At 39.4% G+C, this 15,120-nt stretch overlaps 1 protein-coding gene across 6 annotated transcripts in view; it reads left to right on the plus strand.

The window, feature by feature from the left end:
* The window catches only part of FMN1 (formin 1), a 467,455-nt gene that overhangs the window by 140,967 nt on the left and 311,368 nt on the right, over positions 1-15,120 (plus strand). For all 6 annotated transcript variants that reach the window (XM_082452361.1, XM_082452358.1, XM_082452359.1 and 3 more), the window contains one exon: positions 591-708. In XM_082452361.1, the coding sequence (XP_082308487.1) occupies positions 591-708 (118 nt within the window). The remainder of the gene's footprint in view (positions 1-590; positions 709-15,120) is intronic.

The raw sequence follows: 15,120 nt of genomic DNA on the forward strand, positions 1-15,120 counted from the left end.
CTTTGGAAAAACTATCTTAGGTTGCAGTTAAAAACTAAATACAACATAGCATTCTCCTAGTTGTAAAAATCAACCCCTATAAAAATAGCTTGAATGTGAAAGCCAACTCATTCAATTTTTTTGTGTGTGAGAAAGAAAAAAAAGAAATTATCAATGTGGACATCTTAGAGAAGTGTATCTTGGCCTACAGGTAATGTTCATGGAAAATGCAAAACTAGTTTTTATATTATAAATAACCCTGGAGTTTGGGATGTATTTCTAAACATCCCTATAAATGTACCCGATTATAGTATATTTGTATCTTCAGACCAAAGTGTACTTGTGATTTAAAAAAAAAGAGTTATATGCTAAAAATCATCTATTGAAGGTTGTGTAATACTTGGCCTTGAGTTATTTCTCTTTCCACCCCAACTGATCACTTTACATTTCTAGAAAAGGATCGTATTGGAGTGAGATGTTTCAGTTACAGTGAATGAGAGCAATGTGCCGTTAAAATTAATTTCAGAGTTAGCACAGTTGTTCTCAGGGATTAATTGGCTCTGGCCACGTTTCATTTAACTTACTCTTTTGTTTGCCCACTTTTCCAACAGCCTGACCACAGCCCCACTGAACAGGACGATAGGACTCCTGGCAGACTCCAAGCTGTCTGGCCACCCCCAAAGACAAAAGACACAGAAGAAAAAGTGGGATTGAAGTACACTGAAGCAGGTAATGGGAAAAGAAGCCAGGTACCAGGAATGAATCTCTTGCTGCAATGGCTTTTAGTTCTAGCTCAGTAGACTCACAGAATTAAAGTTTTTGTTTCATTATAAAATGTAATGCTGAAGGCTTTTCTTTTTGGTTTTGCTGTTAAAGTGAACCCTTGCACACTTATCATTAATGAATCTCTTAGAGATGAAAGGTGAACGCCGTGGAATGAGTGAAGGGGGGCACATGTGTAAAGGAGGAGAACCTCGGGGGAACTAATGGAGAAGGTAGATTACAGATTCCTCAGGAAGCAGGTGGTTGGCCCTCACAGAATGTCGTGTAAGCTGGCAGGGTTGCTGGCAGAGGTAGAGTACGAGACTCCAGAGCTGTAATCTGATTTGTTCTTTGTCTTTGAGTAATGCTTTTGAGCCACAGGAACCTTGTGCAGAGTGAACGTACAGATACCATATCAGTTACTCTTTCTCTTTTGTTACACAAAGCTTTATTTAATGCATGGCCAATTTCAAAGCAATCTAACCCCCTGGAAACCTTCCCAGGAGCTTTGCTTGAATATATTTAAGTAGAATGGGAATCTAGATGTTTTTACTCTTTAAGTGAAGGGTTCATGTGAAATTAAAAAAAAAAAGAAAGAATGAGAGGAGGATATATCTTAATTGTATATATGTGTGTCTGTATGTATCTCTGATGAAACCTCTTTGTCTTCTTCCTGATATTTGAAGATTACTTAACACAGACTTATATATTGCTGGTTGTCTTAGGTATGTGTGTATATTACCAGTCTGTATGGTTATACAAAAATACTTCTTTCAGTTCCTATTGGTTGATGACATAAGTGGATCAAAGTTTGGGTGGTTTAGTAATACACAGGTTTTTTTGTAAGATGATAAAATTACAATCAGTGATTGAGAACACAGATGAATCTCAGTTCTACAGCCTGATTGCTTTAGCCTCCATTTACACAATTGCAAACTTCTGACTACCCCAAGACATCAACTACTTCATGACATTTTTTTCTGACCTGCTTGAATTACAGAAAGAAAGCTATTACAGCCTTGGTGAAAATGTATGTAGCTGTTGCATTCTTCTTGCCTACATTTGATTTTTCCAAAATCGGATTGTTTATGACTGCAATATTGTACCACCTACCAAGTTGTCTTTCCTATGATCTGGCACAGTTTGAACAGTGAAAAGTCCTGAAGTTCGCTTTAATGAAAAACCAGAATCCTATAAGTTCTTATTCCTAGTTTATATTGGAGTGGCCATCTTCTTTGTGACGATGAGCATTTGCTGAATAGAGACGGAAGTGGCATAAACAGCTTTTCAATCTACTTCAAGTCATATTTGGGGGCATTTATACTCCACAGAGTTTCCTTGGTCTTTGCTCTGTCCTCTTCCTTTTCCAGAAGCTCAGAGGAGTGCCATCATTACCTTGCAGTGTAATTACACTCAAAGTCAGTAGCTCTCCCAGCCTCTCTTTTTTTTTTGTAAGGAAATGCGTGTTCTCCAAGCTGTCTAAGGTCTCGGATGAGATGGGGAAAAAAGGAGGGAGGAACTGATGAATAATGACAGTTCTCTTGGGTTCGTTCTGATGGCACAATGACAGCTTGCAACAGAGAGAAGGCTGGCTGTTGTCTGGAGAAGGCACCTAGGTCCCCAGCCAGTTCCCATGGGTGGCAGTACTGTGTCTTACCGTGCTCCCAGCCAGGTCTGGTACTCATTTTCTTGAGAGTCTTGTAGCGCTAATTAACTCTGCTGATACACTCTGGAGGTTATCAAAGAAGATACTCCATGCCTGTAGGAAACTTCTTTTTACCCCATTACTCAGCCAACATATGGCTGTCTTGTCATTTATTGCTAATCTTTAGGAAGTTAACATTTTCCTTGTGATCTTCTTGAGCTCTGTTGTTGAGAAATCTGGAGTCTTATAAGCATTTGGTTTATAACTTAACACATTTTGTGGTATTTCCATTGGTTTCCCTGCCCTTAGGGAAGTAGATTGAAATTGCCACTCTGTAGGGAGCACAGAGACAGAAAAATTCGTTCCAAAATATTTCAAGGTGTTTGAAGTCTTATGCTTTTACATCGTCAGTGCTCTTAATTTTTCCTGGCATGTATAATTCATTAAATTAGTGAAAGGGGGGAGCATGACTATTTATATTTAAAGTGTGCTATTGGAGTTCTGCGCTGTTGACATCAAAGCCCAGTCCTTGGCAGGGCTGGCAAAGAGGTGGTGTTTTTCATCATGAGTCTCTCACTGTCCTTGTGTTGCCCTTGGCTGCTTTGGATGTGCCACTGCTTGTGTTTCCCTCTATTCAGAGTTTATCATGCGATGATCTTTTTCTGAGGGCCTAGGAGATCACCTAATACTGTAAACTCACTTTTGTTCAAGGATTAAAAAAGAAAGAGCTGACCTAAGGAAAGCTGTCCCTTTAAACTATGGCTTCTGGAGTCCTCTTTGCCATGTGAGGGTAGCTGGCCACTGTTGCTGGTGCCCACTGCCTGGGATGCACTCTCCTGCCACTGCCAAAGTCATCAGCATCATCTATAGCTGCTGACGCTGCGGCTGACTCCCTTGGCAGCTAAAGCCTTTGGCTTCCACTAGAGCCTCTGATGCCATCCTGATGACAGTGTGTCCACCATGAAGGGCACTTCCACTGCCATTCTGTGAGCTCTTGGAGCCTTGGTGATGTGCCAGTTGAGAGGCACTAGGGCTCACTAGAGCTGTCACTCAAGGGACTTGCACAGGTGCTGGAGTTGATTTCTACCATGCAGGGAGGGTCCCCTGTGTTCATTCACACTATACTTGAATTGCTCTGCTCAAATGAGAAAGAATTACTTTCTCCCAGGTCCTGTGCTGTGCTTTCATACGTTATTATCAGTGCAATTCTGCTTTGTGTTTGGGATGCCTCACAGCTATTACGAGTGAAAAGAACATTTCCCTCTATTCCTTGGAATTGGGCTGGGGACAATCTGAGTGACAGACTCCTTGTTCTCAGAATTGTCTTTCCTCCTCTAGGTACAGGAGCTGGCTCTTGAAACAAGCTTGGGGGGGCGGATAGTCTTGCTTTTCTAGGAAGAATCTTTCAGTGGGCTCCTCGCGTCCTTAAATGGTTAATCAACTCAGCTGTGTCCCTGCCACTTTCTTGTGCTGCAGACCAGAAACATCTGGATGGAGTAAACTTGATTACCTTGTGAAGCCCGGGGCTAAGTAAAACCCAGTCACAGCCAAGGGAAAAGGTGTGCTATGAAACAATACAAGGGAATCTAAAAGAAAAATGTAAATGTCTGCCTTTAAATTTAATGCTGCAAAGGCAATTTATCTCTTGAGAAACAGAGAACCAGTGATCTGTTCGTCCTCTAACATGCTGTCTTGTACGTGGTGACGTTATATAAGGGTTAGTAACATGCCCAAAGTCTTTAAAAAAAAAGGACTGGAAATTATAAAGATCTAAGTATCATAGAATAATCATAGAGGTAACATGGGGTTAAACTTTTATCTCAAGCTTGAATAAAAGAATTTTCTAAACCATATTAGGTCACTTTTTTCTTTTTCGCTTTGTGAAGAAGAAATGCACTTAGCCATATTTATTTTTTCTTTGGATAATTATACTATTACCATATCAGCCCGGGTCCTGTCAGGGATCAGGTGAGGATGATTTGATTGAGGGTTTTTTAGAGACTATTTACAAAGGTGTGGGCAGGGTTTGGGAAAAGCAATGAGAGATGACGCAGCTCTCTGGGGCTAGTAATCATGGGAGGTGTTTACAGCCCTAGACCTGAAGGGGCAGGGCCAGGAGAAGCTACTGGAAAACCCAGAACGTCAGAGGGAGGCCGAGTGGTGTGGAGAGGGCTGCCGGACAGGAGCGATGGCCTTCAGTGGAGGGATGCATCCAATCCCCGGTGACCTGGCGGCCAGAGGGAATTGGGGGCATAAATGCCCTGACTTCCTTCTCCTGCTCTCTGGTCTCCTGCCATCTCTGCCCTTCACCAAATCCAAAGAGAAGTCAGAGCACCGGGATCCACTTTAGGCCAGACAACAGAGCCCAGAAAAGGACCCAGAAAGGGGGAGAGTGGATCTAGGAGGCAAACAGAAGATACTCAGCACCGTTTCACCTGGAGTCAGTTGGCAGTGTAAGAAGGATCTAAAGCCCATCAGTCTGTGCGAAGAATTCGCACCTGAACCACACAGGGGTCTGATACAAGGGCACAAAGAAAAACTCCTGCTTTGTATCCCGTGGGAGGGTTATGTTTTCTACTGCAGTTAGTTCATAGAAAATATAATGGCTATCATCGAGAGCCTTGCTCTTTGCACACCTGCTTCACCTTAGTGTAAAGGCTTTGTTTACTGAGCTCAGAAAATCTTCCATATGCTTTCAGTGTTTCCCAATATTACAAAATAAAATAAAATTGGAAATATCCAGAAATATCACGTAGCAAAACAAACTCTCTATAATGTGTTTCATAGAGAGATCATTGCCACCATTTTGAATTATGATAGGCCTATGTGAATTTAATACTTAAAATTAAAAAAAATATATTTTAAAAATTAACTAATTAATTTATTTTTGGCTGCGTTGGGTCTTCGTTGCTGGGCACGGGCTTTCTCTAGTTGCAGCGAGCGGGGGCTACTCTTCATTGTGGTGTGCGGGCTTCTCATTAGCGGTGGCTTCTCTCGTTGCGGAGCATGGGCTCTAGGCGTGCGGGCTTCAGTAGTTGTGGCACGCGGGCTCAGTAGTTGTGGCTCATGGGCTCTAGAGCACAGGCTCAGTCGTTGTAGCACACAGGCTTAGTTGCTCCGCGGCATGTGGGATCTTCCTGGACCAGGGCTCGTACCCGTGTCCCCTGCATTGGCAGGCGGATTCTTAACCACTGCGCCACCAGGGAAGTCCCATACTTAAAATTTTTATCACACTGTACAGACTGCTTTTTACACTTGAAAATGTGACTATCTTTGATTTTTACTACATTTGAACAATATATTTATAGAGATTTCATTTTTTTCAAGTTATTATGTATAATAATGAAAATAACAATGCTATAAATATTTTTGTTCACAGGTGTTTTCCTTTAATTAGAACACATTCCTTGTGGAATTGCTGTATATAAGTGTATATGCCTTTTTCAGGTTTTTGGTGCATATTAATTGCCAAACTTAATTTTTTATCTAAAGTTATTCAGTATGAAATCAGTACTTTTAGAACACTGAAAATGCTTTTCCCTCTTATCATTTGCTTTTTATTTTACTTGTATTTTCTGGTATAGAAGTTTTAAATATTTATATAGTCAAATCTACCCTCATTTTATTGTATAACTTTTCTTTTGGCTAAAGAGGACTTCCCCTACTCAAAGATCAACTCTATGTTTAAATTTCTTAAGTAATTTCTTTCCACCTCTTCCTTCCTTGTCTTCTTTTTTTCCATTTCATGTTGAAAACTTACGTCGGTGCCTAGCCCGAGGTAGAGAGCTAAGACAACTTCTGTTTTTCTAAGTAGCTAATTGTACAACAGGCTTCTGGAATAATTATTCCTCTCTATGATAAGTTTAGGACTGTCTTGGGCTTTCTGTTCTCTTTTTGTATTTTGTACCAGTATCTTAATTATTGCAGCATTATAATACATCTCAGGATCTGTTCAAGTTCTCAAGCATACTTTTAAAAATATTTTTTTAGCTTTCCTCTTATTTATTCTTCCAGAAAGCCTTAGCCTACTTGGTCAAGTTTCAAAAGGATCGCTTTGGGACTTTTATTGGAATTGCATTAATTTAGAAATTCATGTGAAGGTGGGAATGAGAATTGAGATCTTTAAAATGCTTAGTATTTCTACGCAGGAACATATCTTATAAAACTATTCAAGTTTTCTTTTCTGACTTAATAAACAAGATACACAGATGTATAGATATAGATATATATCTTGTATTTTTTCTAAATGTATTCCCAGGCATATTATTTTTAAAAAAAATACATGATATGAAATTGTATCTTGTGATTTATTTTTCCTAAAAGTCAAATGCATTCCTTAGAATCTAGTGACTCATGCGTGCTAGATGCTCTGTAGATTTCCCTCCTGAGGTCAGGGCTAGACTGAGTGAAGGGCACATTTGGACCAACTGATCTCAGGGGTCCGTCCCTCAGTTTTACTCTGGTTAGTGATTCTTAGTGTTCTGAGGCTCCTTAAAAAACCTAATGAAGATAGAAAGCTGTGGAAGAAGACCCTGCAGTTAATTTTGCATCTACAGTATTTCAGAGCCTCCCCCCACCCCATAACCATTTGTGGACACATTCCCCCCATCTCCTGCCACCTCCCCAGGTGTAGATGAAGAACCTTTGCTGCAAACGCTCAACCTAGAACTGGGCTTCCTGTCCTCTTCATCTCCTATTTTGTGTTACGACGAATAGCCTGAAACATCTCCTTATGTATTAGGATACTTTAAAAATATACCATCCTGATTTGTGCCTCAGCATCCTGAGAGGAGATGAAGCTCATGTTTGTGAGATTAAAATGGCACCATTTGGGAAACTGGCAGTGACTTAATTACCCATGGGAAAAAAAAAAAAGGAGAAAAAAGGACAAAGAAGGAAAGCTCTCATGTTCTCCGAAACAAAATGAACTTTCAGCATGCATCTGGAAAAGCCCTTCTCACCACTGGCTGCACCTCAGAGCTGGGCTGGGGGCTGGCACAAGGGCCACCCTACTCAGGGCGAGCGCTGCGGCTTTGGTAGTAAAGAGAACCTAGGTTCGGGCATCATGGTTACTGTGAGCAGGCAAGCTGTCACTGTGTGTGGCATCTCTTGGGGATAACTCACACCGCCTAGAAACTTGGAGTAGCTCAGGGACATCCCTAGTTAGAGTATTTTAGGTAACCCATCCCTCAACTTAATAAAGATCCGCCTACTTTCTGGTTTGTGTCAAATTTAGGTTCCCTTGGTTATAAAGTGATAGAGCTGTGTGCCACCCTCCCTGGTGAGTCAGACATTCTTGCCTCAGCAGCCAGGGAGAGCTATAAATATCTTGGCATATTTTATTGGCCTACAGTACCTTTAAAAAACTTATTCATTCACAGCTAACAGGCTGCCTTAGCCATGAATGGACTTGCCTTTAATGTCATATGTCTAGACAGATTATCCTAAGTGTCTTCTTTCACAGTCTAGGCTATAGCTTTATTCATTGTATATTTCACAGGACTCTGTGGTATGTTACCGTCACTTGCATGGAGTTATGATGATGGCCCAGAAATTGGAAGCTGTACAGATTAAAGACCAGGAAAACCTTGCATCTTAGAGCTGTAGAAAGAGGTCATACTGGGAAACCAGAGGCGACACGAGTGTGTCAGGCTTCTACTTACTGTATATCTGGGAGCTGTGAGGAGGGAGATTGACTTCCCCAACACAAATGGGAACTAAGGCTTGATATTACGCAGAGGGAATCCCAAAGTATGGACCAGCGACTCAGGAATCATATGTTGTTTTCCAGGAAATATTAGTAAAGGTCTTTAGCTCAGAGGAAAAGAGATTAAAAGATTAAAAATTCTATATTTTAAGAGATTAAAATATAGAATCTGAAATTTTAGAATATTAAAAATTTAGAGCTGCAAGCATCTTAGAAATCATGTAATTCATCCTATTCGTTTTACAAATGAGAGCCAAAGAGGTTATGACTTGCTGAAAGATACATGTAATTAATAAGAGAGCTGAAATGACAGTTGGAAGTCGTTGGTGGGTGGGGGGGGCATTGGAGAGTGATGGATTTTTTTTTTTTCTGCCAATATACTGACAATTAAAGCTCCAGCAAGGAAAGCACACGGGAACAGGAGCAGTTAAGAATTATGCTGGTTATTATAAAACAAAGAATTATGAGACCACAGTGAATCCATCTGAATAATAAAGGAGAGCATATGAGTACCATACCAGCTCACCAGACACATCCACAGAAATTGTCTGGGTCATTTCATGCTGCTTTTTGACTCATAAAAATAGAAAAGGGGAATTTTAATGGTATCTTTAATGCTTTTGAGGCTCACTTAAGCAATGTAACGCAAACAAAAATGCTTCTGGTTTGTGGATTCTTGCAAAGTTCAGGTGGGGCTCTTTGCTGGGCCCAGTTTGTGTGCTGAAGTGCAGGGTGCATATGTATTTGATTTTAGGAGGTACATGAACAAATATTTTTGTTTTAATGGTTGTGTATTTCAGTAGTTTTATTGTTTTAGAGAAAATGAGTACTAAAATCCACTTTGAAGCTTCTTTTGGGGAGATGAGGCTGAAATTTGATATGCCATATCCTATGCCACATTTTCACAGATACCTCCTTTCAGTATTTTTCTTCCTCAGAATTTCTATCCAGGTGGCCCCATTTTTCTTCTCTCCCTCAAATCTTCGTCTGTCACCAGCTGCGCAGTGCTTGTTCCCCGGATCCTTCACCAAGCAGCCACTCTACAGTTCCAGCCTCAACACCGTCCCCTCCTGCCCTGCCACACCTTTTCACTTGCAGCCCATTGAATTCCTTCCTCTGGTCTACCTTTACTGTGCTGGAGCTGACCACTGACTCAGCAAAGAAAGGGCACTCACTCCTTCGGATCCCTCCGCCAGAGACGGCAGCTGGGACATCACTGTAAATGCTTTCCTCTTTGATAGAAAGAACAAATGACTGTATTTCTGAGAAATAACTACAGGCAAAGTTTCAATAGCTAAACTCTTGAGCATTCCTCCCCAGATGAAGGATGAGAACATAAGATAGGAAAGGTAGAAGACTGTCTCAGAGAGAAAGGAAAATTGAACTAGGGAAGTCTTAGGGACATGCTTAACTTTGGAATTTCCTTTACTTTGGGTTTCATGGGTTTCTATTTGAGCATCAAATAGACTTGAGTTTGAAGTTTGGCTCTGCCATGTACTAGCTGTGACCTGAGTTGATATCCCTCTTTATAAAAAAGGACAATGATGATAATTTAAAATAATTATTGTAAAGATAAAATGAGATAACATATGAAGTTCGATGGCATCACAATTAGCTTTTTATCTTATTTTATAATTTTTAAAATTTATTTAATTTTTGACTGCACCGAGCAGCTTGCAGGATCTTAGTTCCCCAACCAGGGATTGAACCTGGGCCCACAGCAGTGAAAGCACGGAGTCCTAACCACTGGACCGCCAGGGAATTCCCACAATTGGCTTTTTTTTTCTTTAATTCTTATTTATTTTTGGTTATGTTGGGTCTTTGTTGCTGCGCGCGGCCTTTCTTTAGTTGTGGCGAGCAGGGGCAACTCTTCGTTGCGGTGCGCGGGCTTCTCATTGCAGTGGCTTCTCTTGTTGCGGAGCATGGGCTCTAGGCATGTGGGCTTAGTGGTTGTGGCTCGCAGGCTCTAGAGCGCGGGCTCAGTAGTTGTGGCGCACAGGCTGAGTTGCTCTGTGGCATGTGGGATCTTCCTGGACCAGGGATCGAACCCGTGTCCCCTGCATTGGCAGGCGGATTCTTAACCACTGTGCCACCAGGGAAGCCCCCCACAATTGGCTTTTTAAAATAACAGTTTATATTGAAGTGTAACATACATGTGGAAAATTGCTCATATTATAAGTGTCGATGAAAAAATTAATCACTCAATCTAAGAAAGAAATGGAAAATTTTATTTGCGCCAAATTGACGCTTATAACCCAGGAACAGACTCTCAGAAAGCTCTGAGAACTGTTTTGCCCGTTAGAGGTAAAAGCACAGTTATATATGTTTTTGAGACATAGGGCTGTACATTAAATGATGTGTTACTGACAGTTTACACAATCCAGGTCTATGTGTACAAAGCGAGTAGTGGGTCATGGGTCATCGTGACCCCTTACAAGATGAAGAAGGAAGGGTGTCTCCAGAGGAGTAAGCTTGTTGATGCTAGGAGAAGGTTGTTTTTTATGGTTGAGCAGGTGTTTCTGCAGATGGGAAGGTTTGGTCAATGCATAATGCAGATACACAATGCACAGTAGAGGGGAGAGAGGACGCCAAAGCTCAAAGAAAAAATTTTATGTGTAAATTTTCCTTAACTTGCTTAGAATACAAATTTTTATTTCATCACAAATGTAAATGTAGCTCTATGAATTATAGCAAAGTGAACATACTCTTGTAACCACTATGCAAATCAAGAAATAGTATTGGGCTGGCCAAAAAGTTCCTTCGGATTTTTCCATAACATGTTACAGAAAAACCTGAACGAACTTTTTGGTCAACCCAAAACATTGCCTACACCCTGGAAGCCCCTATCTTGCCCCCTTCCTATCACCACAATTACCTTTTTCCTCCAAAGAAACCATAGTTCTGACTTCTAACACTATAGATTAGTTTCAGTGCTTTTGAACTTAACATAAATGGCTTCCTTTTGTGTCTGGCTGCTTTGCCTCAACATTATGCTTGTGAGAACCAAACACATTATTGCATGTACCCATAATCCCTTTGTTTTCATTGCTCTGTACTGCTCCATTGTATGAATGTATCACAATGTATTTATCCACCCTAAGGACGTCCGTGTTGTCCTCTGTTTGGGGCTGTTTTGAGTATGCTGCTGTTCAGTTTCTTGTACGCATCTTTTGGTACACAAAGGAACACATTTCTCCTTGGTATATACTTGGGAGTGGAATTGCCGATCATAGGGTGTGTCTGTATTCAGTGTCAGTAGATGATACCAAACACTTTTCCAAAGTGATGGTATCAATTTATACTGCCATCACCAAAACATCACAGTTCTGGTTGCGCCACATCTTTGCCAACATTTGGTTTGGTTGGTCTTTCTAATTCGAGCCAATCTGTTGTTAATTGGTGTTTCCCCAGTCAAGCACTTTTTTATATGTTTATTGGCCATTGGATATCCTCTTTTGTGAAGTGCATGTTCAAATCACTTGTCCATTTTTTAAGAAGTAGACTATCTTTTATTATTTTGTAGAGAAGTTCTTTTTAGATGCTGGATATGAGCCCTTTGGTTAATTGTGTTGGAAATATTTTCTCTTACTCTGTGGGTTGGCTTTTCACTCTCTTAATGGTGCCTTTTGATGAATAGAAATTCTCATTTTTACTATAATCAGTTTTGTCCTGTGGTTAGGGCATTTTGAGCCTTATTAAAGTAATCCTTTCCTAACTCAGTCATGAAAATATTCCCTTAAATTATCTTAAGAAGGAATTAGTGCTCTTTGTCATTTAGACTTGCAATATACTGGGCATTGATTTTTGTTTGTTTTAATTAATTAATTTATTTATTTAGGGGTGTGTTGGATCTTCGTTTCTGTGCGAGAGCTTTCTCTAGTTGTGGCAAGCGGGGGCCACTCTTCATCGCGGTGCGCGGGCCTCTCACTGTCGCGGCCTCTCTTGTTGCGGAGCACAGGCTCCAGACGCGCAGGCTCAGTAGCTGTGGCTCACGGGCCTAGTCGCTCCGCGGCATGTGGGATCCTCCCAGACCAGGGCTCGAACCCGTGTCCCCTGCATTGGCAGGCAGATTCTCAACCACTACGCCACCAGGGAAGCCCTGGGCATTGATTTTTGTGTACGAGTTGAGGTGGGGATCAAGTTTGTTTTTTCTATATTAAAATTATCTGGAATTATTTACTAAGAAACCCACCTTCTTCCCCTGGACTCTTTCTTCTGTTCCAGTATTCTCTAGGTTTATCTAACCTTGTAACAGTATAACACTGTCTTAATGACCACAGCTATAATAAGTCATGATCTACTAGTGTGTCCTTTTACCTTGGTTATTCTCAGCTCTTTGCATTTCCATAAGCGTTTTGGAGTTACTTTATCAATTTTGACATTATTGTTTTGATTGCATGAGCACCTTTACAATGAGTTTTTAATTCCACGAACATAATATGTATCTTTCCCTAAATACTTATTTGAATATAGTCTTTTCTGATTTCTCTGTTTAGTTTTCTTTGTGAAGGTTTTAGCTTCCCTTAAATTTAAATCTATTCCCAAGTATTCTAAAATTTTGATGCAGTTGTGCACATGTGTTTTAAAATTCCATTTTCTGACTTTTTTTGTTAGATAGAATCTCTCTCTCTCAATAAAATAGTAAATATAAGTTATTGAACTGTTTCCTGGTTTACGAACCTTTTAGTCACTTAGAATCTTTCACTGTTGCAAACAATACTTTAAATGAAATTATTATACATCTATTTTGTGCATACCTATGAGTACTTTGATAAGATAGGAACAGAATTGTGTGTTAGAGTTCCTACTCATTTTAACCACTGTTAGATACTGCACAGTTGCCCTCTCAAAATACTGAACCCACTAAATATACTCAACTAACTCAAGAATGTCCATTACTCACACTTCACCAATATTCATTTAGTTTATGCCAATCTAAGGTTAAAAATTGCATACTACTGTTTTTAATTTGTATTTCTCAGTACTAGCATAGTTGGACATCTTTTCATTTTGTCGTCTTTTGTGACTTGTTTGCTTGTATTCTTTGCCCTTTTGTAAGTTGGGTCATTAGTCTCTATTCTTACTGATTTGAAAGCAGGTTTTCGTATATTAAGGCAATTAGTCCTTTGTTGTATATATCGCAATCCTAGTCTTTAGCTTGCCATGTCTTTTACCTTTTGCCTTCATTCATTATATGGAAATTTTATGTTTTATGTAGTTATATCTTTTCTGGAGTTGTTGTTATTGTTGTTGGTCTGAAGGAAGCCTTCCCTAACCTAAAGTTGAACAATATGTATATTTTAACTAATATGCATATATGTTTAGATTTTTATTCAGTCTAGGATTTGTTTCTGTGTGTGGTGTACATAAGGATGTGTTGTTAACGGTGGCAGTGTGCTGTAGGGAGCTTAGGTTATGGAATCTAATGTCATGGAGTCAAATTTTAGGCTTCAGCAGTTACTGAAGCAAGTTAATTACTTTTTACTGGGCAAGTTACTGGGCAAGATGATTTCCTATTTATTTGTGCTTAGGTTCCTTATTTGGGTAAAAAAATTGTTTTTAGTAGTCAATGAAATAATGCATTTAGGGACCTTAGCACAGTGCCTGGCTCATTGTGGAACCAAAATAATGTAAGCTACTGTTAGTTTTGTCTTTCCCGGATTGATAACTATTTGCCCCAACATTTAATAAATGGTTGGTTCTTGCTCGGCAGATATAGAGTGCTAACTCTCACATATATAAATGCCTTTCTATATGCTGATTTATTTCTAGATCCTTTAATATTTTTTGTTTATGTTTATCTAGACCTTGTGCCAATTTTGTGTCTTTGCAGTTGATATAGTTTTAAAGTTATTTAAATATTTAGCATTTCAAATTACCTCAATTCTTTTTTTCCTTCTAAATTTTGTTTGGGTAGTTGGAGACATAGACTCTTATGTATGAACTTGAAAGTCAGTTTCTCAAGATCTATGAAATGATGAGATTGGAATTTCCATTGGGATTATATTAAATTATAGATCAATATGAGAGGCCTGGTAATACTGAGTCTTCCTATCCAGGAACATAATTTATCTCTCTGGCTATTCAGAATTTCGTTCATGTTCTTCAGTAAAGCTCTACAGTTTTCTTCTTATAGCTCATGCCATTTAACTTAATTTTTACAAACTTAATTAAAAATGGGATTCATCTGTCATGTTTTAAAAAGGTTTTGTTGGTATAACAAAGCGATTTTCATGTTTCTAATTCTGATTTTATACTCATGTTAGTTCTACTAGTTTTTTCAGTTGAGAGCCTTGGGATTTTTGTAGACAAAGCATGACAGCTTGTGTTTTTTATTATAAAATATACATAAAGTAAAATTTATCATCTTAACCATGAAAAGTTTTTATCATTTTACTCATTGAAAACATTTATTAACACTTTGTATATGTAGAACATAATGGTTTACATAATAGGTGAATAGGTGTTAGCCATTTTTAAGTAGAGTTCAGTAGTGTTAAGTATATTCATGTTTGTGTGACAGATTTTCAGAACTCTTTTGTCTTGCTCAACCGAAACTATACTCATTAAACGACTCTTCATTTCTCTCTCTTCCCAAACTCTGGCAACCACTATTCTATTTTCTATTTCTATGAATCTGACTACTCTAGGTACCTCATGTAAGTGGAACCCTACAGTATTTGTGTGACTGGCTTATTTCACTTAACGTAATGTCCTCAAGATTCATCCATGTTGTAACATGTATCAGAGTTTCTTTCCTTTTTAAGGCTGAATAATATTCCACTGTATGGTCTGTACCACATTTTGTTTATCCATCCATCCGTCAATAGACACTTGGGTTGCTTCCACTTTTGAGCTATTGTGAATAATGCTGCTATCACCATGGATGTACAAATATTTCCTTGGGACCCTGCTTTGAATTCTTTGGGTGTATACCCAGATGTGGGATTGCTGGATCGTATGGCAATGTTATCTTTATTTTTTGAGGAGTCTCCATATTGTTTTTCATAGCTGCTGAATGTATAGT

Source organism: Balaenoptera physalus (genome assembly GCF_965194825.1).
Source record: "Balaenoptera physalus genome assembly, chromosome: 2".
Lineage (NCBI taxonomy): Eukaryota > Metazoa > Chordata > Mammalia > Artiodactyla > Balaenopteridae > Balaenoptera > Balaenoptera physalus.